General features: G+C 38.5%; 2 protein-coding genes across 4 annotated transcripts in view; one reads left to right on the plus strand and one right to left on the minus strand.

Moving 5' to 3' along the window:
• Positions 1–27,654, minus strand: part of GLG1 (golgi glycoprotein 1) — a 150,094-nt gene that overhangs the window by 112,029 nt on the left and 10,411 nt on the right. The window lies entirely within an intron of this gene.
• LOC132510160 (large ribosomal subunit protein eL36-like) lies at positions 4,998–5,348 on the plus strand. The gene is given in 1 exon segment (XM_060131943.1): positions 4,998–5,348. A coding segment is annotated over 1 exon segment (351 nt).

The raw sequence follows: 27,654 nt of genomic DNA on the forward strand, positions 1-27,654 counted from the left end.
TCCTATAGGAGAAAAGCAAGATGATGGAAACGGTCAACAATATTGAATATTTTTATCACATTATAAACCTTGGTTTTAAATACCGGAAGTTCTTTTACTAGAAAGTTTAAAGTTTTTTTACTAGGAGAAATGGACTTCTCTCCACAAAACGTATGTTTTTGTTTGAGGCTAACTCAAGCACGTTATTTAACCAATTTTTTTTTCTTTTTTCTTTTTTTTTTGCGGTACGCAGGCCTCTCACTGTTGTGGCCTCTCCCACTGCGGAGCACAGGCTCCGGACACGCAGGCTCAGTGGCCATGGCTCACGGGCCCAGCCACTCCGCGGCATGTGGGATCTTCCCGTACCGGGGCACGAACCTGTGTCCCCTGCATCGGCAGGTGGACTCTCAACCACTGCACCACCAGGGAAGCCCCTATTTAACCAACTTTTGTATGGAGCACCCTGTAAGGCAGGTTATATGGAAAATAACCTAAAGTCTGGAGCAAGGGGTAAAAACAGAGCTAAAACTAACAGTCTAACTGTATGTAGGTTGTTTACATTATGTAGGCAGATAGGAACAACTTATAAGAACAACCCTAATAATATGTCTCTAATTAACTTAATCACGTTCTCATAAAGAAAATGTATTCAGATTGTCACTGTTCAGAACAGTGAAGTACTTTATTTAGTAGGAGGAAGATTTACCCTCCACACTTGAATCAGTAGGGTGAGTCTCTACTTTTCCTACTGACCAATTTCTCCCTCAATCCCCCATAAAATTGGCATAGTTAGCAAAACTAGAAGGAACCCAGGGTCTCTGATTTAATAGCTTTGTAAATTCTTATCTCAGACATCGCAAACTTTTCTATAACTACATAATATTTGAGTTGTGAGTTTCATTTTATTTTTAGGGATCTTTATTCACTGGATAGTTATCCATTTTATTTTATAGCAAGTTAGATGAAGTAAAGCAGTAAGAATCTCAGTTGAGAGAAATTTTAATCATAGAGAGTTTTAGGTACTAAAATAGGCAGGAAGCTCTACTAGGGTCTAAGAAGCAACGGAGTATAGGCTACTCTAAGAGCATGTGATTGAGTGATGGTGAACACAATTTGCAGACACTGCTAGATCAAAGCCCAGGAGAACATTTTAAAATGTTAGACACACACTAAAGAAAGTAGTAAAACAATGAAACTCTGGGTAATTAAGAATTCAAAATATTTGCATTTTTATTTACAGATGGTCCTCAACTTTCATAATCTGATTTTCATACATTATATACTTACATACCTAGGAGAATTTTAAATGTTGATTTTAAATATTGTGTTTACCAGCTGGCAAATTTTTAAGCTACTGAGTGGAGGTACTACTTGCCCAGCAATATTTCACCTTTGGCAGTATCACCTCTTAAGGCATATCACTGTGAAATTATTAGGATATTTTACTGGGCTTGGAGGGAAAAAACGGGAAGAAAAATGCAAGTGCTAAATACTAGCAGAAAGAAGCATTTCAAATTTAATTTACTGCTTTCTGGCCTAAAGCCAGTCTTCCATGAATTCAATTATAAAGGATGAATAATAAAATGAAAGAGTGTGCATAAATGTTTGAACTATATTACTGAAGACTGTACCTAAAAGGTTAAGAGTGAGTTAGGATTTTATAATATTTGTTAACTCGCCAAGCACCTGCTTTATAACATGTAAGTTTAGCTTTAACCTATATGACTTTCATCCTTGTATCCATGGATACACATTCATAAATTTGAGTACTTGAGAACCTCAAGACATTTTTAGTGGATGTGAAGAATCTGCTTTCTTTCTTGGGCCAGGGGGGTGGGGGGGAACACTTATTTTTCCCCCCACAGTTAGTTACTTTGGCCCTACTTTGGGACTGGAGTAGTTAGAAGAAAAGGGATATCCCAAGAGAGAGGGGCAGATAAAATACAGTTGACTCTTGAACAACTAGGGGGAGTTAAGGGTGCAGACCCTCCTCACAGTCAATAATCCGAGGATAACTTTAGAGTTGGCCCTCTGTTTCTGTGGCTCCACATCTGCGTATTCAACCAACTTCTGATCATGTAGTACTGTAGTATTTATTTACTGAAAAAAAAATCTGCGTATGAGTGGACCTGTGCAGTTCAAATCCGTACGTTCAAAGGTCAACTGTAAAATGAAAATTTAACTTACTTCTATTATCCATTCTGTCACTGACTATGCATCTTCCTTTCACTTTTTAAATGAGGAGTCAGACCACATTTCCTGATTTCCTGCTTCCTGTGATTTTTATCATTAAGAGTCATCTTCTCTATCCCATTTTTTAGCTTTCTGCTGTTTTCGATGTTTAAAAAACAACTCTCTCCTCCTTAACCCTTTATCTTCTTTAACCCTCCATCCTCTCTTAGTTTTGGACAGTGACACAAGATTATGTGTCAACTTGACTGGGCCAACAGGTGCCCAGATATTTGGTCAAACATTTTTCCCATCCAGGATTTAGTCTGATCTCCTTAGCTTCAGTGTTTCTAATGACCTGACAGTTTTTGAGGAAGCCTGGTCAGGTATTTTGTAGAATGTCCTTCAACTTCAGTTAGTGTGATGTTTTTCTCATAGGATATAGGTTTGGGGGAAGAACTGCCATTCTCAACACATCATATCAAGGGCATACATGCTGATGATGCCAACTTTGATCACCCGGACAAGGGAGTGTGTGCCAGGTTTCTCCACTATAAAATGACTCCCTTCTAGCTTTCCACATTCTACTCCTTGGAAGCAATTCACTGAGTCCAGCCCATACTCAAGAGGGGAATGGGGAGTTAAGCTCTACCTCTTGGAAGAAGAAGTATCTACATAAATTATTTTTAATTCTTTTTCTACCATGGCATCATCATTCCCCCAGTAAGTAATGCCCACATACCCAATGGAACTTTGGGTTTACTTTTGATTCCTTTTTTTCCTGCAAGTCCCCTATCTTAGTCCTTTAATAAGCTCTCCTTAGTCATCTTTTTTCAGTATTAGATTTAGTCAATCTCCTTTCTTTCTATCATTGCTTTAATCCAAATCCTCATTTTCTAGACTACAATCTCTGAGCAGGTCTCTTTTTTTTTTTTTTTGTGGCCTCCATGCCTTGTTCTGTTCCAATCTGCCTTTCATCTATCATACAGTCATACTGTATGAGACAGAAATTTCCGGAAAGACAGAAAGAGTATCCCTGATTTGTACCTAGAATGTAGAAAGTACATAATAAATAACTGTTGGGGAAGTAGAAGATACAACAAAATTTTTCTTTACCGTAGTTTAGTCTCCATGCTAGGAAAATAAAAACAGCTTGCAGAAAATTAAAGAAACAATAGAAATATTTAAATGTTAATTATTTTAAACAACACATATTGCTGAGGTGTGGATGAAAAGTATTTATAATACAGGAAGAGTGTAAACGTCAGAGGAGAAAATGTTTAAGGTGCTGCAAAACTAACTACAACTAACTAAGAAGCTAAGAAAAGGAAAATGTCCTTGCCCAGGAAAATAATCTAAGGAAATCTTTCAGACTCCTCAATGGTCTCTTCAAATCTGGTGTTTTGAATTTTTTATAGGAGAACATCTTGACTAAAATGACATAACCTATTCCACAGGGATCCAATCTTGTCTCTTGACCTATGAGCTGGAGATAATGTGGTATAGCTTTTCCAACTATTTAACATATGAAATAAAAAATGGTAACAGTGGCAAAAAAGTGTGGGGGGGGGTTACAAAGGGGGCACATTTTTGTTGAGAAAATAAAGTGTAAGTTACCCAAATGTCATTTACTTTTTTTTGCTTTTATAGAATGCTCACAACATTTCTGACTAGAAAAGGTTTAAAATTATATTTAAAATAGGGAAATATGATTGCATAGAGGTTGAAAACTTTAAATCAGAAAAACACCAAAACTTTACTATGAAGTTCTCAAAGTTATTGCTGAGGACTAACAGCTGGGATCTACAATTTGGGTCATGGAACATGAGCACTGGCCTCTGGGACTTGCCTTTCTTTAAAAGAGACAGAGAGAGGGCGTCCCTGGTGGCTCAGTGGTTGAGAGTCCGCCTGCCGATGCAGGGGACACGGGCTCGTGCCCTGGTCTGGGAAGATCCCACATGCCGCGGAGCGGCTGGGCCCGTGAGCCATGGCCGCTGAGCCTGCGCGTCCGGAGCTTGTGCTCCACGACGGTCGAGGCCACAGCGGTGAGAGGCCTGCGTACCACAAAAAAAAAAAAAGCAGATTGTAAATAGAAGACCCTAACAATTTGTAAAAGAAAGTTGGAATACTACCTCATTTTAAGACTTACAGTAGAGCAACAGTAATTAAGAGTGTGCTATTGGCAAAAGCACCAGATAAAAGGAATAAATATTAAATCTTGTAGATTGCAGGGACGTCCCTGGTGGTACAGTGGTTAGGTTAAGACTCAGCGCTCCCAACACAGGGAGCCCGGGTTCGATTCCTGGTCAGAGAACTAGATCCCACATGCATGCCACAACTAAGAGTTTGCATGCCACAACTAAGAAGCTCATGTGCCGCAACTAAGGAGCTGCAAGCTGCAACTAAGGAGCCCACTTTTCGCAACTAAGGAGGCCACCTGCCACAACTAAGGAGCTCACGTGCCACAACTAAGGAGCTCACATGCCACAACTAAGGAGCCCACCTGCCGCAACTAAGGAGCCCGTGAGCCGCAACTAAGGAGCCCGCCTGCCGCAACACAACCAAATAAATACAACCAAATAAATAAATAATAAAAGTACAATATAAATAGAAAAAAAACCCTGTAGATTGCAAACCAAAAAAAAAAAAAAAAGAAGCAAATTTTACTACATGTAAATTATACCTTAATTTTTTTAAAAGGAAAAAATGATGAACTATGGTAAATTTAATTTTTTTAAAAAGTAGAAGAGTTAAGCAGCTGGGTATAATTGTAGAGAAAATTAGTACACTGAAAGGTAAGTCAACAGAAATTATCCAGAATGTAGCATGAAGACAAAAAGTTAATAAATATGAAGACTCTGCCTCAGAAGCCATTAAGGAACAAAGCCACAGCTCTGTACTACCCCATGGCCATGGGCCTCAACAAGGGCCACAAAGTGACCAAGAACATGAGCAAGCTGAGGCACAGCCACTGCCATGGACGCCTCACCAAGCACACCAAGTCCCTAAGGGACATGATCTGAGAAGTATGAGGCTTTGCCTCATAAAGGCAGAGCATCTGGGACATGCTCAAGTTCTCCAAGGACACACAGGCCCTCAAGTTCATCAAGACAAGAGTGGGGACACACAGCCATGCCAAGAGGCAAGAGAACCTGAGTGATGTCCTGGTTGCCAAGAGGAAAGCCGCTGCCAAGGACTGAGCCCCCTCCCCTCTCTGTGCATAATAAAACCTTTATAGTAAAAAATAAACAAACATGAAAAAATAGCAAGAAATCTAACTTAACTGAAGTTCAAGAAGAAGAGAAAGAGTGGGGCAGAGGCAGATAATGGCTGAGAATTTTGCATAAAGAATGAAAGACACCAAATCAAAAGAAACTCAATAAAGCTCAAGTCAAGAAATAAAAGGAAAGTCACACCAAGACAAATCATAGTGGTCAAGAGAACACAGACAGAAAATCTGAAAAGAAGCCATAGGAACTAACTAACTGCTTAACAGTGACAGTGAAAGCCAAAAGACAGTGGAAAGAAAATGTGCTGAAAAAAAAATACTCCAACCTAAAATTCTACACTGTTATTGATTTTTTATTTTTCGGTACGCAGGCCTCTCACTGTTGTGGCCTCTCCCGTTGCGGAGCACAGGCTCCGGACGCGCAGGCTCAGCGGCCATGGCTCACGGGCCTAGCCGCTCCGCGGCATGTGGGATCTTCCCGGACCGGGGCACGAACCCGTGTCCCATGCATCGGCAGGCGGACTCTCAACCACTGCGCCACCAGGGAAGCCCCTGTTATTGATTTTTTAAGGCCACAAATCCCTCCCATTCCTTAATGCACATCCCTTTGAATGTGACATTGTCCCTCTACCCATAAAGAGATGGAATCTAATTTCTCCACCCTTTGGAATGTGGGCTTGGCCATCTGACTTGCTCTGGTCAATGAGACACTTTTCAAGAAGCTTGAAAAGTACTTGTTCATTGGATCTTGCCATTGCTTTTTTTTTTTTTAAATAAATTTATTTATTTATTTTTGGCTGCACTGGGTCTTAGTTACTGCACGTGGGCTTTCTCTAGTTGCGGCGAGCAGGGGACGCTCTTTGTTGCAGTGCGTGGGCTTCTCATTGCGGTGGCTTCTCCTGTTGCAGAGCATGGGCTCTAGGCGCACGGGCTTCAGTAGTTGTGGCATTTGGGCTCAGTAGTTGTGGCTTGTGGGCTTAGAGTGCAGGCTCAGTAGTTGTGGCGCACGGGCTTAGTTGCTCCACAGCATGTGGGATCTTCCTGGCCCAGGGCTCGAACCCGTGTCCCCTGCATTGGCAGGCAGATTCTTAACCACTGTGCCACCAGGGAAGTCCCTATACTGCTTTATGAACCCAGCTACCACATGAAGGCATTTAGCCTAGCCAGCTGAGAGATATGAGAGATATGTTGCCCAGTTCCTTTCTCACCTCACCAAACCACCAGACATATAAGTGAGGTCATCTGGACTGTCCAGCTCCCAGCTGACGTGACAAGTGACTACAAGCAGACGAATGAGATACCAGGTAGATCAGAGACAAGCCATCCCCTTGAGCCCTGATCAAACTGCTGACCCACAGATTCATGAGGAAATAGTTGTTGTTTTTGAGTCATTAAGTTTGGGATGGTTTGTTAGTCAGAAATAGATAACTGATACCTAGAGCCAGCAAAAAATATCGTTTAAGAGTAAGGTAGAATAAAGACATTTCCAGACAAACAAAACCTGACAGCTGGCCAGCAGGAGACCCTCACTAAAAGATATTCTAAAAAATGTATTGTAGGCAGAAGGAAAGTGGTCCTAGATGGACGCTTAGAGAAGCAAGAAGGTATGAGGAGCAAAGAAAGTACTAACTAACAGGTAAATCTACAAAAATATTGCCTTTGTAACACAATAATAATAGTATCTTAATATTTTTTAAATTCAATGCCAGCAACCAATTCCAGGCATTATAATTTAATTTACCTGAGACCTCTGGGTACTGATATTTTAAAAATCGCCCGAGGTACAACTAGAGTTTAGAATCACTGACTGAAATACACCTGTATATTTAATGTTGGCATCAGTGCCCACCTTCCTCCCGCTTTTATTTGCCTTGCCTTTTTTGAAGTTACTGACTTGTGATTCTGCATTAAAATAAGCTTTAAAAAATGTATTGTCTCCGTAATACAAAGTGGCTTACTTTCAGAGATACTAAAGGCCTAAAAAACAATTATTATATAATTTCTAATTATTTCCCATCAACAGGATACTACTATAAAATCACAGGGTGTTTCAGTTGCAAACACCCAAGAAAATTGCAGGTAAGGCTAAAGCTAAACTGGTTCTGGTTAATGTTCTTCTACAGTATATTCAGCAAAATAGTAACTAACACAAAAGACCAGGCTGCAGGCCATCTGTTAACTAACAGTAACAGATCAGGATATTGTGCTACTCAAAACACTATGCTAACTGTGGATTTTCCTAAATTGCTCTGTTGACCAGATATGGATGATGATGCTTATTATCTAATTCAAATTACAAATCTCAGAATTAAAATAAATCCCCAAACAAATCCTTTAATGATTAAAGATTTCCAAAATAATGAATTTTGGCTGCAATATCCAAGTAAGTAAAAAGGGGTGGAATCAATATAAGGAAAAAGAGGGACTTCCCTGGTGGTCCAGTGGGTAAGACTCTATCCACACTCCCAATGCAGGGGGCCCAAGTTCCATCCCTGGTTAGGGAACTACATCCTGCATGCATGCTGCAACTAAGAAGCCCGCACGCAGCAACTAAGAAGTCCGCATGTCGCAACGAAAGAAACCCATCCCACGTGCTGCAAGGAAGATCCCATGTGCCGCAACTAAGACCCAGCACGGCCTAAATAAATAAATTTTTAAAAACCTATTAAAAATTTATATAAGGAACAAGAAAACAATGCACGTAACAGTTAATATAAGTGAGTAGAATATATGAACCATGCCTTATTGATTTTAAGATGAACCATTATTTTATACACCACGGGGGGGGGAACTGCCAATTGTAATTATGTCATAAAATTTAAGATACATCCTGATTTCCAAAATGTTAAGGTGGGGCTTCCCTGGTGGCGCAGTGGTTAAGAATTCTCCTGCCAATGCAGGGGACACGGGTTCGAGCCCTGGTCTGGGAAGATCCCACATGCTGCAGAGCAACTAAGCCTGTGCGCCACAACTACTAAGCCTGCATTCTAGAGCCCGTGAGCCACAACTACTGAGCCCATATGCCACAACTACCGAAGCCCGCGTGCCTAGAGCCCATGCTCCACAACAAGAGAAGCCACCACAAAGAGAATCCTGCACACCACAAAGAAGACCCAACACAGCCAAAAATAAATAAAATAAAATTAAAAAATTTATTAAAAAAAAAAAACTCTCAGCCAAATCAACCACACCACCCAATTTAACATCAAAATATAGCCTCGGGGCTTCCCTGGTGGCGCAGTGGTTGAGAGTCCACCTGCCGAGGCAGGGGACATGGGTTCGTGCCCCGGTCCAGGAAGATCTCACATGCCGTGGAGTGGCTGGGCCCGTGAGCCATAGCCGCTGAGCCTGCGCATCCGGAGCATGTGCTCCACAACGGGAGAGGCCACGGCAGTGACAGGACCGTGTACCGAAAAGAAAAAAAAGAAGAGTTGCACAAAATAAATAAATACAAATAAAGAGTTGCACATACATTATATATTATAGCCTAAAACAAATTTGTTCTGTAAAGGGACATAGAGTAATTATTTTAGGCTTTGTGGGCTACAAACAATCTCTACAGTCTTGTGGTATCTTCTTTTAACCTTTTAAAAACAACTCTTACCTCCAGAGACATACAAAAAGCAGGTTGTGGTCTGGATTTGGCCCATGGACTGTAGTTTGCCAATTTCTAGTCTAAGATACAAATGGGCACAGAGGAGTGCTTGATAAAACAAGGTTGTGAAGAAATTAGAGAACTGATCTATTCTAGATTTCAGTTTAATAGCTATTTAGTAATGCTTTAACAAGAACTGCTAAGCCAAAAAACAATGAAGCTTACTGAAGATAAAGTTTATATTTTATTCTTTTCACTTTAAAATATAACTGACAACATTCTGTTTACTCATGATCCTGAATGAGTACCTGAAGAAATATTTTATTTTTATTTCTTGGAAGAAATCATGTAGCAATTCTGATTTAGAAAAATAGACGTCAAGATGTTATTGAGGGCAAATTTCTAATGACTCCTATCATACTTTATACATGGGACCCCACCCTCCAAAAACCTGGGCTTCAAATATAAATACACAAAAAATAACTTTTAAAGGATCATCCTATTCACTTTTGCTAATAGCAAAGCCTACCCAGGCTCTGATAACCATCAAGAAGGAGAAGTAAGTCTCTAGCACTAGCGAAAAGCCAAGCCAAGGCAAGCGTTTTTTTATTTGTGCTGCCTAGTATGTACCTGTTATAGAAGAGAAAATAAATTTACTGCTGAGTTTTATATAAATGGCGTTTTCAGTAGTTATTAAGAGAAACTTAAAAACTGAATGCCAATTCAGGAGGGTCTCAAATTAACCAGACATATACCCTTAGCTGTTCCCATGGAGAGTAAAACTTTTCCAAATTTAAAAACCAGATTCAGGGACTTCGCTGGTGGCGCAGTGGTTAAGAATCCGCCTGCCAGTGCAGGGGTCACGGGTTCGAGCCCTGGTCCGGGAAGATCCCACATGCCGCGGAGCAACTAAGCCCGTGCGCCACAACTACTGAGCCCGAGTGCCACAACTATTGAAGCCCACACGGCTAGAGCCCGTGCTCTGCAACAAGAGAAGCCACCGCAATGAGAAGCCCGGGAACCGCAACGAAGAAAAGCCCGCGTTCAGCAACAAAGACCCCAGGCAGCCAAAAATAAAAATAAATAAATAAATATTAAAAAATAAAATAAAATAAAAACCAGATTCACACAAGTTCTAAGTAAATCTATTTTGATATTGCTTGAATCACAAAGAAAATCATCACCAAAAAGTAGACTCTAGAAATGTTTTCTAACGAAAGAATTCTGCAGAGTTAATATGTATCATGACTGTGGATCCAGAAATGAAAAAGAAACATAGCTAGAAGACTGTAATCTATAACAGAAACATAAAAATGAAAATCATAAAACACAAAGGGGTGATCGATAGTTGCTTGAAGTATTCTGACTTCACATTGAAACATTCTTACAGCAATGACCTAGACTTGCTTCCCATTCTGTTAAAACTAAAAAAATGAGTAAGACACAACTTTGTGGATTTTTGTAGGTTTTTTCATTTGTTTGCTTTTATTTTTTTTAACTAATCAGACCTAAGTAGCAATGAATTTGACCTCTTTTTTAAGAAACTGTTTAGTATATGAGTATGCTGATTACTCATGACTGAAAAATGAGACTGAGACAAGAATGAAATGGACCAAAATTGATCTCATTAGAGTAAGTCAAAGCTTTCTGTAGAACTTGGCCAATTAATGCCACATTCTAAAGCCAGTGACTTGTATGAATTCTGTCTGTGGTGCGGCACAGTCTATTTTATCCCTTAGCTTTGTAGAATTTCTTGCTCTACAAAGTTCAATTTCAGAGTAAATACTGTTATGTGTGTTTTATAAGGACAAAATGTAGATAGTTTGTAAGAAATCAATAGATAATGTCTAATAAAAAAAGAGAACAATGTAAGTATTCTACTTAAAAATTAGATAAATACAAAAATAAAGAACTGGGGCTTCCCTGGTGGCACAGTGGTTGAGAGTCTGCCTGCCGATGCAGGGGACACGGGTTCGTGCCCCGGTCTGGGAGGATCCCACATGCCGCGGAGCAACTAGGCCTGTGAGCCATGGCCGCTGAGCCTGCGCATCCGGAGCCTGTGCTCCGCAACGGGAGAAGCCACAACAGTGAGAGGCCCGCGTATCGCAAAAATAAATAAATAAATAAATAAAGAGGGCTTCGCTGGTGGCACAGTGGTTGAGAGTCCGCCTGCTGATGCAGGGGACGCGGGTTCGTGCCCCTGTCCGGGAGGGTCCCGCATGCCACGGGGCGGCTGGGCCCGTGAGCCATGGCCGCTGAGCCTGCGCGTCTGGAGCCTGTGCTCCGCAACGGGAGAGGCCACAGCAATGAGAGGCTCGCGTACCGCAAAAAAAAAAATAAATAAATAAAAATAAAAAAAATAAAGAACTAAGAGTTGAAAGTAGGGAAAGCTAAAATAGGATATTACACTTTTCCATTATATACCTGGTTGTGCTCTGACTTTAATTTTTATGTATTAAAACTATATATGCACTACTGAATAAAAAACGGAGGGGAAAAAACAAAATCCATATGCCTGCCGGGACAAATGGAATCCATGCGAATATGGGAGCATTTTCTTAAGATGTACTCCTAATTCTACTCTGCTGTGCTTCAGTACACAAAGAAAGTTATCTGGTCTAGTGATGCTGGTTTTGTTTTGTTTTAATTCCCCCAAAATACCATTTGCATAGGTTATCTTGAATCAACCAACCAAAACAAGATTTAAGAAAAGACCTTTGAAACAATGTTTTTCCAAGATAACATGGTCTAAGAAGGCATTTCAGTAATCTTTAACTAGCTGAAAACAGGTAGATGTGTCCTGAAAGTTCTACATTTATTAAGAGCCAGTTCTTAATAATCCACATAAATGAGTTGGAATCCAGAATCAGAGGGTTCAAGGCTGCCCCAGGAATGCTGAATAGCAATACTGTACCAGGATTTGAGATATTAAATGCATAAACTGTTTTAAAAACTCAAGAGATCGTCATTTAAGGATATTAGCAAAACTTTTCCAGAATAGTTGAATCTCATGCTGCACCACTGTCCAAAACACGTATCTAAATCCTAAAGGCTATCACATTTTAAAGATGCTAAATCAAAAAACTAAATTGAAAATGTTGCTCTAAATGGGGTTAAGAACAAACACCAGTTAGGGTTCTCTGGGCCTATCAGGAAAATGGGATATCCAAGGGCTGGGTAAGAGAAAATCAACAGTTCATCATAGGAAGTACTTAAGAAGCAAAACCACACTAATAATAAATACAACGAAGTTTTTGTTTTTTAATCAGGCCCCATTTTTTTAAATTATAAGTATTGTTGGGCTTCCCTGGTGGCGCAGTGGTTGAGAGTCCGCCTGCCGATGCAGAGGACACGGGTTTGTGCCCCAGTCCAGGAGGATCCCACATGCCGCGGAGCGGCTGGGCCCGTGAGCCATGGCCACTGAGCCTGTGCGTCCGGAGCCTGTGCTCCACAACGGGAGAGGCCACAGCAGTGAGAGGCCCACGTACCGCAAAAAAATAAATAAATAAAAAATTATAAGTATTGTTAATATATGTTTAGCTTTTTTTCCCTAACGAGTGACAGGCTTGTACTTCACATTATTTGCAGAGATGTACACGATATAATCTTTTCCCAAAAATTCCAACTAAGAATTACTAATTAAGAAAAATCATTATGAAATATATACAATGTTTTGTGACTTAGAAGTGAGCAGTTAACCAACCTGAGATAAGGAGATGCTTCCTGTTCCACTTTACCATGTTCACTTTTAGAGCAATTCAGTTAGGTGGGATTTTTCTGTCTGGTTACATCACCCAGTAGCAGTACCTGGGGAGTCCTTTATTAAGAGGTTTTTGAAAATATCAACTAACGCTTGTGAACAATAAAATGTAAAAAACTTCAAAAATTTTTTGTTTGCTTTTGAACTGATATGCTGTTGGTGCAATAACAAAAGCCAACAAAACTGCACTTCCAGGAATATTATCTACAACAATATGAAACTACATAAAAGCAAGGCTATTCACTGCAGCATTGCTCATAACCGCAAAATACAGGAAATAAACACTCATGCACAGGACAGTGGCTGAATAAACTAAGGAAGATCTCTATGAATTGATATAAAGTGATTTCCAAGACATAAGGTTAAATGAAAAAAAGCAAAGTACAAAAGAGTATCAAGTATGCTATCTTCTGGGTAAGAAATAAGGGGAAAGAAAAAAATATACATATAGTATCTGCTCATTGTACCTAAAGAAAGAGAAAGTATAAACTAAAAACTGAGACTGGCTACCCTGCAAATGGGAAGAAAAGGGTGGAAGGATGGGAATGGGGTAAAAGGTGTAGCAGGGAAGCAATTCTGGAACCATGTTATTTTTAGTGACTCAAAATTTTATTTACTTTTTAAAAATATTTATTTATTCATTCATTCATTCATTTATTTATGGCTGTGCTGGGTATTAGTTGCAGCATGCAGGATCTCTTAGTTGCAACATGCAACTCTTAGTTGCGGCATGCACGTGGGATCTAGTTCTCCAACCAGCGATCAAACCCGGGCCCCCTGCATTGGGAGCACGGAGTCTTACCCATCGGACCACCAGGGAAGTCCCCAAAATTTTAAAAATAAGAATGAGGGAAGGCAAAAATGCAATTCAAAGAGAAACAAGCGAACCTAACTGTATTTCAACTGAATACCATAACCATAGGGGAGAGAGGGGAAGGAAGAGGGAGACTCACTCCAGTGGCTTATAGAGACAGTATTTTGACTTTATATCCTCAGTGCAATGACAAAAAGAGCTATAAACAAATACTGAACCCTAGTTAGTAGGTTTGCTTTCTCACAGTGACATAGTTTAGCATTCTGAAACCATTTTAAGTGTATTATATGATTCAGCAATCAAATAAATAATTTGTGGATAGTAAGAACCAAGTTTTTCACCGTCATGGAAGGGAATTATAAACATGGAAAGGGAGAAAGCTAGAATGAACCTTGTGGTATTGGAGGCATCAATATGAATAAAAATCAGCTTTTAACAAGTTTGTCTATATATATATACACACAGGTAAGAATAGATGTCTGTGTATATACACATATGTGCACGTGTGTGCATATGTCTATATTAATGCATGTATGTAGATGCAAGGACACTATACATTTTCTAGCTCTGTCTGCTGAAGCAATGACACATGAGTAGCAATGAGCACACCTAGCACCCAGACCTTGGCTTCTAAAGACCACTCTCCACTAAAAGGAAACAGAGTTCCTTAGAGAAGTGGTTGATTCCAGGTCTGGGACTGGAAAAGTACAAGATGAGCCAGGAAAACTTCTAGTCTCTGGTCCGACATGTAAAGAGCTTGGAAATCATCACTCCCATCCTCACAATGAGAAAAAAGCTGAACAAACTGAAAATCAACAACTCTTCTGAAATCCATCAGACCTGAAGTCACTCGGCAAACTGTTGCCCCAAAATCGGAGACAGGTGAATACAGGGAATCACAGTTTACCGGAAGCTGAAGCCCAGAAGAAGCCCACTACTGGAGCCAGCAACACTTAAACTGTTACTGACAATTGCTCCAGTGTGGACAGAAATAAACTTTAGCATATATAATGACTCTCAACAAGGGTACCAAGACCATTCAATGGGGAAAGGACAGTCTTTTCAACAAATGGTGTTGGAAAAATTTAACATCCTCATGCAAAAGACTGAAGTTGGATCCTTACCCTACAGCATGTACAGAATTAACTCAAAATGGATGAGACCTAAATGTAAGAGCTAAAACTATAAAATTCTTAAAAGAAAGCATAAGGGGAAAACTTCATGACATGGAATTTGGCAATGATTTCTTGGATATGATGGCAAAAGAAATAGATAAACTGGACTACATCAAAATAAAAAACTTCTGTGCATCAAAGGACACAATCGACAGTGAAAAGGCAACCCATGGGATAGGAGAAAATATCTGCAAATGATTTACCTGATAAGAGTTTAATATTGAGAATACATAAAGAACTCCTACAACTCAACAACAACAAGAAGTAACCCGACTAAAAACTAGGCAAAGGACTTGAATAGACTTTCCTCCAAAGAAGGCATACAAATGGCCAATAAGCACATGAAGATGCTCAAATCAGTAATAATCAGGGAAATGTAAATCAAAACCACAATGAGATATCACTTAACATCCATTAGAAAATTATTTAAAAAATTAAAAAATAGGGAATTCCCTGGCAGTCCAGTGGTTAGGACTCAGTGCTTTCACTGCCATGGCCCAGGTTCAATCCGTGGTTGGGGAACTAAGATCCCACAAGCCGCGGGGCATGGCCAAAAATAAATAAATTAATTTAATTAAAATTTTTTAAAAACTTAAAAATAACAAGTGTTGGAGAGGATGTGAAGAAACTGGAACTTTGTGCACTGCTGGTGGGAATGTAAAATGGTGCAACCACTGCAGAAAACAGTATGGTCATACATTCAAAAAATTAAAAACAATTATGATATTATCCAGCAATTCTATTGATACTTCTAAGTATATGTATATCCAAAAGAATTGAAAGCAGGGTCTCAGATATTTGTATAACCATGTTCATAGCAGCATTATTCACAACAGCTGAAAGGTGCAAGCAACCCAAGTTGCTTGATGGCTGAATGGATAAATAAAATGTAGTCTACACATACAACAGAATATTATTCAGCTTTAAAAAGGAAGGAGGGGCTTCCCTGGTGGCGCAGTGGTTGAGAATCTGCCTGCCAATGCAGGGGACACGGGTTCGAGCCCTGGTCCAGGAGGATCCCATATGCTGTGGAGCAGCTGGGCCCATAAGCCACAACTACTGAGCCTGCGCATCTGGTACCTGTGCTCCGCAACAAGAGAGGCCGCGATAGTGAGTGGCCCCCGCTTGCCGCAACTAGAGAAAGCCCTCGCACAGAAACGAAGACCCAACACAGCCAAAAATAAATATAAAAAAAAATAAAACTTTAAAAAAAAAAAAAGGAAGGAGGTTCTGACACATGCTACAACATGGATGAAACTTGAAGACACTAAGTGAAATAAGCCAGACATAAAAGGACAAATATTGTACTATTCCACTATTATATGAGGTACTAGAGTAGTCAGATTCAGAGACAGAAAACAGAATGGTGGTTGCCAGGGGCTAGGGAGAAGGAGGATGGGTAGTTATTGTTTAATGGCTATGGTTTCAGTTGGGATGATGAAAAGTTCTGGAGATGGATGGTGGTGATGGTTTCACAACAATGTGAATATACTTAATTCATTTTGAACTGTAGACCTAAAAAATGTTTAATAATGGTAAATTCTATGTTACGTATATTTTACCACAATAAAAAAAATGGATGACACAGTTTTGGGTTCTTTTTGAACTTGTATGTTGCTGGTACGATAATAAAACAAGCAGTTGGGTAGATGCCAAGTATGAAAACAAACTATACATGGGACTTCCCTGGTGGTCCAGTGGGTAAGACTCTGTGCTTCCAATGCAGGGGACCCGGGTTTGCTCTCTGGTCGGGGAACTAGCTCCCACATGCATGCCACAACTAAGAGTCTGCATGCCACAACTAAAAGATCCCACAACTAAGACCCGGCAGAGCCAAAATAAATAAATATTTTTTTTAAAAAAGAAAACAAACTATACAAAAGCCAGACACTCCTTGTTTGCATTAGTGGCAGAGAAACTTAAAATAATTTAAGTTTCTAATTACTCATAGCCAATAAAAAGTTACTTTCTTTTTTCATTCAGGATTTATTGAGCATATAAGATGCACTCGGCTAGGAAATGGGAATACAACAGTTGTGTTGCTGTGAGCATGCACATACACCCAGAGCCTAAGAGGCCAGGTGGTACTAGTCAGACACAAAATCAGGTGACACACTGATAAAGTTTAGGCATTTTACGATGTATTGAAAAACTTCTAGCTGGAGAGAGAAGGTTCACTCTTGCAGTCCTGACATTTTGCATTCCTAAAGCTGTAATTCTTCTTTACAGAAGCTACTATGGTGCTTTTCCCAACTGTTCTGCATCTATTCCAGAATGGCATTTAAACCATTGTTTTGTCTACTTTCCTATAGGCAACCAGGTTTACTAAATATTATTTGTGGGGCACAAAGCCCCAGGTGTTTGGCTCCACCCCCAAACTACCTTGCAATACTAAACAACATGGTGACAATTTAGTAAATGACTACACAATTACTTTGAACAATAGGGATAAACATCTCTATTTACGTTCACTGAAATTTAATTTAGGAATGAAACAGTTCTGAGGAAGGAAAAAAAGAAGAAAAGCAGAATAATCTTTACTCTGTGGGTTGTAAGTTAAACCTAAGATAGCAACTCTCCTGGTAAGGTCTGTGAAATTCAAAAGGGCTATAGTCTTTAAGTTCTCCCAAAAAATTACAAATCATGTTTTCTGACACCAAACTGATTTGAATCTCCTCCTCCTTTCTTTCTTTATGAGCATTTATATTTACCTTCTTACTCACCAGCATCTCCTATCTTTTACCTTCTACTTGTTCCTTTCTCTCTGCCTTTAAACTAAAATGAATTTCCTTAATCTTGAAATATCTTTATTTAACTGAGATGGCCTCCCTTCCAGATATTCTCACCTCTTGTCACTATCACACTTCTGAAATAGACTAATATAGTTTCAAATAGTCCAAATCTGGGTTCTACAGAACCTGTTCTATCTCTGTTTTACAAAAACCCATGCCCTTTTCTCAGTCATTAATCTTAACTGTGTTATTTACCCTAGTGATTACCACTACCTCCTTTCAAATGTCCCTTTCCTTGGTTCCCACAACTAAAATTTTCCTCCTTGGCCTCCACAATTAAAAACTCTTCTAAATCTTCTTTTAACTCTCAACCATTCCTTCTGTTCCCTGTAATTCCCTCAACAAGCTTCTTTTCAACCTTCAATTGTGAGCATTCCCCAGGGCTCAGTCCTTGGAATCATACTCTTCTATTTATATACATTCTTTAAGAGGGCTCAACCATTTTCATACCTCCAACTATAGCCTTTTAAGCTGAATGACTAAAATTTAGATTCAGTTCAAGATCTAGTTCCAAATTTACACCCTCTTACTGGAAATTGCTTGACATGCCTGGCTGTCACTTCAAATTCAACACAAGCTAAGAATTATATATTTTTGGAGGGAACCTAACAGTTAAACTTTAACCTCTCTTCACTTGGTTAAATTCTACTGTTCCTTCAGCTCAGCCAACGTCTTCTCAGGAAAATATTTCCTGACTCTCTGATTAGCCAAATGTCCACATAGATCTCTTTCAAAGCATTTATTGTAGCTATAATTTTCCATTTATTTTGCGATTCTTTAATGGCTATCTCCTCCACTAGATGGAAAGCCCCATGAGAACAAGGATCATGCCTTTTAGGAGTAGGAGATGAGTGGTATGATAATCTCCATACTCCCAATACCTACCATTAAGTTTCAGACATGTAGTAAATAACAGTTATCCAAAATGTGGCAAATGAATGAACAAAAGCACTCAATTTTTCCTAAGTAATGAGTCTCCCTTCAATCCCATTGCCATCTCCATTGCTACTAGTCCACTGTGGTCCACAGTTCAATTACAAAAGCAGCTTATTCAGTGAGTTCCTTCAGATCTTCCTTACTTCAATCCACACTGCTACAAAAATAATTTCCCCCCCCCAAAAAATAATAATAATTTCCCTAATTTGCCATGCCATTCTCCTACCCAATAATATTCAGTGACTTCCCATTTCCCTCAAAAACGAATCTAAGCTAATGCAGACGTTTCACTAAAGAGCTCAATTTGCCAAGAACAACTAATGTCAGCTGCTCAGGGCAGTTCTCCCATTGGCCATGGCATTGAAAAACAATGACTAATTCTTCTCTTTGACTCTCCTTTATTTTAAGTTCCTTGCAGACTTCCACCAGCATTATTACCTTGAAAATGTTACTATTAATTGCATCACAAAGGCCTAACATTAAGTAACCAAGTTTTGCTGGCAAAACATTTACAAACTATCTCTTAGGGTGTTTCTTACAAGTATGATTAATATTATTATTTACAACACTGTTATCAAGTAGAGTTTCAGACAGCTGCATTTTATAAATTTGTCCTTAAATTCCAATGCTCACAGATTCAAAATTCTAAATAAAATTATGGCAAATTAATTTACCTATCTAAAATAACAGATGAACTCTGGTTCAACATTAGGAAAAAAATCTGTTAAAAAAATATAGCCCATTAAGAAACTTCAAGTTTCTTTTTCAAGGGATAGTTTCTGTACAAAATAAAATTTACAAAATATATACCTAAAAATAAGAAAAAAATTCAACTATAATGTGTTATCATGCTATGATACTAAAATCTTTATGAAATAACAGTATGTAATACAATCAAGTGGCTTAGTTTTTCTTATTTAAGTCCAATCATTTAAACTGGGTTTTCTAAAGGTAAGTATAAGACAGATTATTCACATCATTTATAGTAAGAGCCACACAGAACAAAATATTAACAAGCTTTCAAAAGATTCTTTATTTTCAAAACACATATAACACTTCTAAGTGATTTAATCCCATGTCTGCAGAGTTTTATGCATGCTTCAATACAAAGAACTTCCTGAACTGAAAAACTGCATTATTAAAGTTCGAGTACCTCTGAATTAGAAAAAGCATAGACAGAACAAGATGGTGGACAACAGAGACAAGGAAGGCTCAGAGAGATCAGAACAATTATCAGGTCACTAGGAAGCTGCCCTAGTGAAGGAGAGCTACATGATCTCATTGCAGAGGTAGAGGAAGAAGAATCCACTGGATACAGTGAATTTGAAAAATTTCTTCCTGATGACTGAAGTACTACTGGAAAGAAGATACAGACCAATTCCGGAAGATCTCCTTCTTCAAGCTTTTGAGGTATTAGATCCAGCTAAACATGGGTTTCTTTCTAAGGAAGAACTGATTAACTATATGACTGAAGAAGGTCAGCCTTTTTCTCAGGAGGAAATGGAAGAAATGTCTGCTGCAATTGATCCAGAATCAAATTCAATTCATTACAAGGACTATGTAACAATGATGGTGATAGATGAAAATTAAACACTCTAAAGACTTCATTTCTTTCTTTCTTTCCTTCTTTTTTTTTTAATATTTATCTATTTATTTTTGGCTGCACCGGGTCTTAGTTGCAGCATGCGGGATCTAGTTTCCCAACCAGGGGTCGAACCCAAGCCCCCTGCACAGGGAGCGCAGAGTCTTACCCACTGGACCACCAGGTAAGTCTCTCTAAAGACTTCATTTCTAACTGAAAGGATAATTTTGAGAATTGCTTGTCCTTATACATATTCCTGTAAGCACAGCTTTAGTCACATCCAAGTTTTGGTATGTAATATTTTTATTATCATTCAGTTCAAATTATTTTCTAACTCCAATTGTGATTTGTTTTTAGGGGGGTTACTTAGAAGTAGTGTATTTCATAACTTCTAGTTACTTTTTTGTTACTGATTTGTAGCTTAACTACAAGTCAAGAAACACACTTTGTATAATTTTAAAACTTTGAAATTTGTTGAAATTTGCCTTATAGCACAATATGGTCAGTTTTAAAAATGTTCCAAGTGTGCTTGAAAATAATTTATAATTTAAAGTTTTGGAGTATAATGACTATATATCTGCTTGTTGAATCAAATTTGCTGCTCATGTTATTTAAATTTTTTATATCCTTACTAATTTTTTGGGGTGGGCGTCTCCTGGTTCTGAAAGCAGTATCCTTATCCTCAGTGAATGACAGCAGTATGTTAAATCTCCTATTATGATAGTGAATTTCTCTATTTTCTCCTTGTAGCTCTGTTGCTCTATATAAGTTGAAGTTAAGTACATACAAATTTAAAACTTCCTGGTAAATTGGACTTGTTGATATGAAGTGCCCTTGTTTATTTCTAGTAACGCTTTTGCTTTCAAGTCTACTATATGTTATTATATAATTTCCTTTTGGTTTATATTTGCACGGTATATCTTTTCCAATTCTTTTACTTTCAACCTTTTTGTACCATTATGTTTTATTTTTTTAATAAATTTTTTAAAATTAAAGAAAAACAATCTTTTAACCTTATATTTATATAGGAATATATTAACAGAAGTGTTCCAAAATTGTATGAAATTCCTGAAATTCTAAGATGCCCTGATACAATGTTATCAGTCCTACTTTAACAATTTATGTCACAGAAATAAGCAGATCTGTTTGCTAATCCCATTATAATGATCTCTCATTAGGTCTTTAATAATAAACATTTTCAGGAGGGAGGGACAAACTGGGAGATTGGGATTCACATATACACATTACTATACAGAAAACATAACTAATAAGAACCTGCAGTATAGCACAGGGAACTCTACTCAATACTCTGTAATGGCCCATATGGGAAAAGAATCTTAAAAAAAAAAAAAAAAAGGTGAATATATGCATATATGTAACTGATTCACTTTGCTGTACACCTGAAATGAACCCATTCTGTAAATCAAGTATACTCCAATAAAAATTTTAAAAAAAGTATTGCTTGTCCTTAATTTCACACTTTATCTTATAATTCCTACATATGCTAATTAATGCCTTGTGACAACAATTTCAAGATACTTTGTTTCTTAAGGTGATCATAACAGTTTAAAACAAATTTATTTAGTATGTCTAGCCTTATGGAGTGACAAATTGTTAATTATTTTTAAACTATTCTTAAAATATTTAAAAAAGAAAAGAAAAGAAAAGAAAAAGCATGGGGCTTCCTTGGTGGCACAGTGGTTAAGAGTCTGCCTGCCAATACAGGGGACATGGGTTCGAGCCCTGGTCTGGGAGGATCCCACATGCCACGGAGCAACTGGGCCCGTGGCGCCACAACTACTGAGCCTGCGCTCTAGGGTCTGCAAGTCACAACTATAGAAGCCTGTGCAACCTAGAGCCCGTGCTCCACAAGAGAAGCCACCACAATGAGAAGCCCATGCACTGCAACAAAGAGTGGCTCCCGCTCACTGCAACTAGAGAAAGCCCGCGCGCAACAGACCCAACACAGCCAAAAAAAAAAAAAAAAAAACTTAAACGTCCTCTTGGCAAAAAGCAGTCATTACAAATACCAACAACATTTTAACATACAGCCAATCATATTAAATTGACTCTTAGAAAGCTCCAGCTGACAGCCATCTTCTGAATCCAGGAAATATAGTTGCTGCACAGCAAGAATAAACCTATGTCCAGACTTCAGCATGCCAATGGAAGTGATTTATCATCACAAAAGACTGAGCTCTAAATCATCCAGTGGAGAACAAAAGTAATGGAATTTTTTAAAAAGCACACTAAACATACACATCAAAAGGTTGACAACATCCTATACAGGTTATTATTATAACTAAATTATTAAACAACTATTTTGGATGACGGAGGATACTAGCTCAGAGGAACAAACACTCTGCGCTTTTGCTACACTCTACTTGCTACATTCTAATTAATCTAAAAAATGAATCTATTATTATCTCAATATAATCTATAAATCACCATTGCATGGCATCGTTAAACTCAGCAAAAGTTCCAACATGTATCAGTTTGAAATGCCATGCCATGTTGCAGGGTCAGCCATTCAGAAGACGGCTCAATTTCCCAAGCTTGGTATATCTTGAATCATCTGGAATTCCTTTTAGGTTACATAAACTTATAATAATGGAAAGGCCAGATCTAGAAAAAGATGACCGTGAAAATAAACATCTTCAGAAACTGAGGAAAAAAGCAAAGTCTAAGGATTTTGGCTCATCATAGCAGAATGAGCAGACCTGCTTCAGAAAAAGACACTGGTTTTCCCAACCACCTTGAGGAGGAGAAAAAAAAGACTAACACAAAATAAATGCAGTTGTTTTTGACTAAGATACAATTTCTCTTTTCTTTCTTTTTTTTTTAAAGTTCTGGCAGTAGGAGAGTGTTTTGTTTTTATTAAGCACAAGAAAAGCTATGAACTAAAACTGACTTGGAATACAATTTTTTCATATAGCTTACAGTAAATGTTTAAAACGTATTTATGTGATAAAGCAAGTAGAGCAAAATGCTAATGGTAAAATTTTAGTGGTCGGGTATATGGGTGATCAATGTACGATTTTTTAAAACTGTTCTGTACCTTTGAAATTTTCCATAATAAAATGAGGGCTAAAACTAAATCTACCTCTTAGAGTAACAGTGGTGATTAAATAAGATTATGTATACAAGCACACAGCAGTTGCCCAATAAATGTTAATCTACTTCCTCATCTCTTTTGAACAAAGTCACTTATCCAAAGAATGAGCTGCCACAGAACTCAAGAACTTCAGGTTCTAGCAATATATATGTTCAGAACTTGAAAAGTCTTCAACAATAAATATGAAGTTCTTTCAAAGGCATAGATGAACTCAGGAGAAAGAGGAATCCCCTAGGTGCCAGGAAAAGGAGGGAGGGAGGATTAAAAACCATGGCACCAGAAGCAGAGGAAGGAAGAAGGGGGACTGTTCCATTAACCTAGGGCTTGGGGCTTAATGCCAGGCATAGGACACAAGGTCTTGACCCTTAGCAAGTATAAAACTGGAACTGAGATCACTACACAAGGCTGAAACTGCTTCCATACTTTAAATCAAAGAGATCATAACACTGAAAAGTGATCACATGGAAGTATTTCCACACATTTAGAGCAAAGAAAAATCTGATTGCTTATAAACAACTGTCATCTTCCTAGAGAAAATGTGAAGGAACATAACTGCTTGATACGACAAATAAAAGGCTGGCACATGAACTTGATCTGACTTGCCCAGGTAACTGTGATACAACTTGCTAGTTGTCTTGCTAGCATTTTGTGCTCCCCTTTTCACAGTGGGGAGCTGTCACTAGGAGCGCATTACCCAGTCCCGTGTATTTAGGTGCTGCATGTGAAGAGTTCTCGCCTGTGGAATGTGAACAAAAGAGTTGGTCACCTTGAGGCCAGGGCTTTTAAGAACTTGTGCTTGGGGGACTTCCCTGCTGGTGCAGTGGTTAAGAATCCGCCTGCCAATGCAGAGAACACGGGTTCGAGCCCTGGTCCAGGAAGATCCCACATGCCGCGAAGCAGCTAAGCCCATGAGCCACAACTACTGAAGCCCACGTGCCTAGAGCCCATGCTCCACTACAAGAGAAGCCACCGCAATGAGAAATGAAAAGCCCGAGCACCGCAGTGAAGAGTAGCCCCCGCTCGCCACAACTAGAGAAAGCTCACATGCACCATCGAAGACCCAACGCAGCCAAAAATAAAAAAAAAAGTACTTGTGGTTGAATTTTATGGTATGTGAATTATATGGAAGGAAGGGTAATAAGGACTTAAAAAAAAAAAAAGAAAAAGCAGCAGGCAGGGTTTCTAATTCTCTTGTCTGCCTGAAAGCAGAAGACTCTAAAGTCCTAGGAAATAGGACCACAAGCTGGGAGGAACCAGGGTTTCCCATCACCAGATGGCTGGCAGTCTTCCACAACTTCTCTTGCGCTAAGCCACTGGTAGTTTTGGGTTTGGTATGGCAGTTAGTTTTGCCCTAAATAATACATTAAGGAAATCTTTTATCTTCTAAGTTCGTGAAAGGCTTGGCTCAACCCAGTTACAAACAAGCCGACCTTGGCACAAAATGAAATTATACCTGTGGAACTCTCATACTAAGATAGTTTAGTCAACATGAGCAATGGGGAAAAAAAGCTCTTTATCTTAATTAAAAAAAAAAAGTTAAACGGGTAACACATACATACACCTCAAATATTTTTTTAGAAAATCAAAAATATAGGGAATTCCCTGGTCGTCAGTGGTTAGGACTCGGCACTTCCACTGCCATGGGCCTGGGTTCAATCCCTGGCTGGGGAACTATGATCCCACAAGCCGCATGGTGCAGCCAAAAAGAAAAAAAATCAAAAATATTAAGAATAGAGTGGAAAGTTTCCCACCCATTTTTATCCTCCATTAGCCTTAATTTCTTCTGTACCCTTCTGGAGCATTCTAATGCAAATACAAGCAAATATTAATAAATATTATTATTTTTCCCCTTTGATTGTAAAAAAGGTAGTATACTATACAAAGTGGCAACTTTACTTTCTTAATTTAGTCACAGATCTTGGAGCTCTTTCCATACCTGACATAAAGAGTTTCTTTTCCACAGTAATACAATAGTTCATTGCATTGATGTACAATAAATTTATTTAATCACTTCCTTATTGAAGGGTGTTAGGTTGCTTCCAATTGTTTGCTATTACCAAAAAAAAAAAAACTTCAATTAAATACCTCCTACACACTGATCATACTGTTATGTATAAATTTTCAGAAGTAGGATTGTTACCTCAAAAGACAGATATATACATTTGCAATTTTAATAAATAATGCTTAATCTCCTTTTCTAACAAATTCTTCTATTCATTTCCATTTGATAGGTCAGAAGTTAAACTTCAAGGGATAGTGATTTCTACTTCTGCTCACAAAGTATTAATTACCACAGAAATTGCCCCCGTAGTAATTAACAACTAGACAAAATATATGAAATAATTCTCAGTAACTGGACAACAGGCAGCATAAGCCTATGATCCCTGAGAGAAGTGAAACAATGTGAGCCTGACGATCACCCCATCTTACTGCCAGGAGGTGGTTTCTAGGCTGCAGCACAGGGAGGAGGAACCCAAACAGACTCTAGTGTACTTGCTGAGTAGAGGAGAGAAATCAAAGTTCAGGGGATCCAAGGCGGCCAGAATCTGCAAGACAGAGAGAGTAATGGAAAGGAGAGCTGTACAAAGAACACAGGAGATCTTCAGAGGAATCGCCCTGAGTCAAGTCCTATCCTATGTGTATGCAGTGCGAAACGAAACACTGAAAAGCAAATACGCCAAATAATTCTTGAAGCTCACAAGGCAGGGAGTAGTTCATTCCCACCAACCAGAAAGGAGAGACCTCACATAACTTGGGACATTGGGTAGAGTCCCAGAAGAGTCACATCTCAGCAGTAGAATTAAAGTAGACATAGACTAAAGGCTGCTCTGGACTTGCCCTAACAAAGTTTAAAAGCAAGCCTCAAAAGGATCAAACTGATCTCCATGTAACCTGTGTGCCAGACAAAATCTAACACTCTTTAAGGGAATTCGACCAAATTCAGCAAAGACGTAAAATGCACAATGACCAACACCCAATAAAATAAATCACCACACGTGCAAAGAAGTAGGAATGTGACCACCAGAAGAAAAATTAATCAGTGGAAAAAGACCAAGAAATGACAGATGATGGAATTAGCAGATGAGGACCTTCTTAAAACAGCTATTACAAATGCATTCAAGGTTGTAAAGGAAAATATGAACATAACGAAGAGAGAAATGGAATATATATGTAAGATCCAAATCAAACTTCTACAGATGAAAAATAGAGTATCTAAAACAAAAGATATACTGGACAGATGGCACTAACAGCAGACTGGAAACCACAAAAGAAAAGACCTATGAACCTAAAAATACAACAATAGTAATAATCCAAAATGAAACAGAGGGGAAAAAAAAAACCCAACCCCACTGTTGGTGGGGAGAGGAGGGTGAAGAAAAGAGCCTCATGACTGTGAGACGATAGCAAGCAATTTAACCTGTGTAAGATTAGCGCCCAGGAGAGGAGAACAGAAAAATTATTTTAAGAAATAGGGGCACACAGTATGTGTTCAAATATTTGTTGGCAGATTTAAATAAAAATGGGCTATAAAAATACATTTAAAAATATGAAAATATATCATTTATGTAAATGTGAAAATTATCAGAGAAGCAATGTGGTAGCACGGAAAAACAGAGGCTCTAAATTTAAAAAGGCTTGAGTTGGCGTCTAAGCTCTGTTTCTTAATACTTACAAGACTTGGCCAAATCACAATCCATCTGATTCTTGTGGTTTTTCTGTCTGTAAAATACGGCTGATATCTGTCCTATCTACCACATACCATTATCAAGAACTGCAAACGAGATTTAAAGGGTTCCATAAACTAAATGTTAGCTAGCAACTTAGAGTAACTAAATATTTAGGGAGAAGGTTGTTAGGTCAATACTCAAGTTTTAAAAAGCAAGTATATTTGGTGAGTTCTTCCCTGACATTTATACCTGGTTCCACATTTCCCCTATTGTAAGAGAGGTAAGAAAAATTTTTCAGAATACATTATTTTTTAAGAAACAAAACTCTCATGTCACCTTTTTTTAATGCCAAATAATCATCTTGCTTATTAATTAACCCCTACAGTGAGCGCTCAGTAAATATTTCACAAATGAATGAGTAAAAATATAAAACAATCTACACTGGTTCTCTTCTTTTGGTCCTAGGGGCAGATAAGCCAAATGAGAAGCTGGGGAAAAAATTTCAGGAAGACTCCCAAGGTGAAAGCCCTACACTACAATGACTAAATTTCTCCTGTCTCTAGAGTTTAAGATGATACAAAAGGAAACAATGATATTGCTACAGAAGCATATACTGCTTACTCAAAATCTGAGCAAGATGAACAACAGACTGAACCATGTGAAACTGCTTTTTATAAATCAAATATGATCAAATATTAGTAATTCTTATGGTTCCGTCTGCTAGTAAAAACAAGCCAGAAAACAATGCTTAAAGGAGAACTGGTAGGGGGTAGGGGCAGTGGACTGTGCAAAGGGAAAGGTAATGAGCAACAGTCTGGGGCAGAAACTTCTCAAATCACT

The sequence above is a fragment of the Lagenorhynchus albirostris genome, chromosome 19, assembly GCF_949774975.1.
Source record: "Lagenorhynchus albirostris chromosome 19, mLagAlb1.1, whole genome shotgun sequence".
NCBI lineage: Eukaryota > Metazoa > Chordata > Mammalia > Artiodactyla > Delphinidae > Lagenorhynchus > Lagenorhynchus albirostris.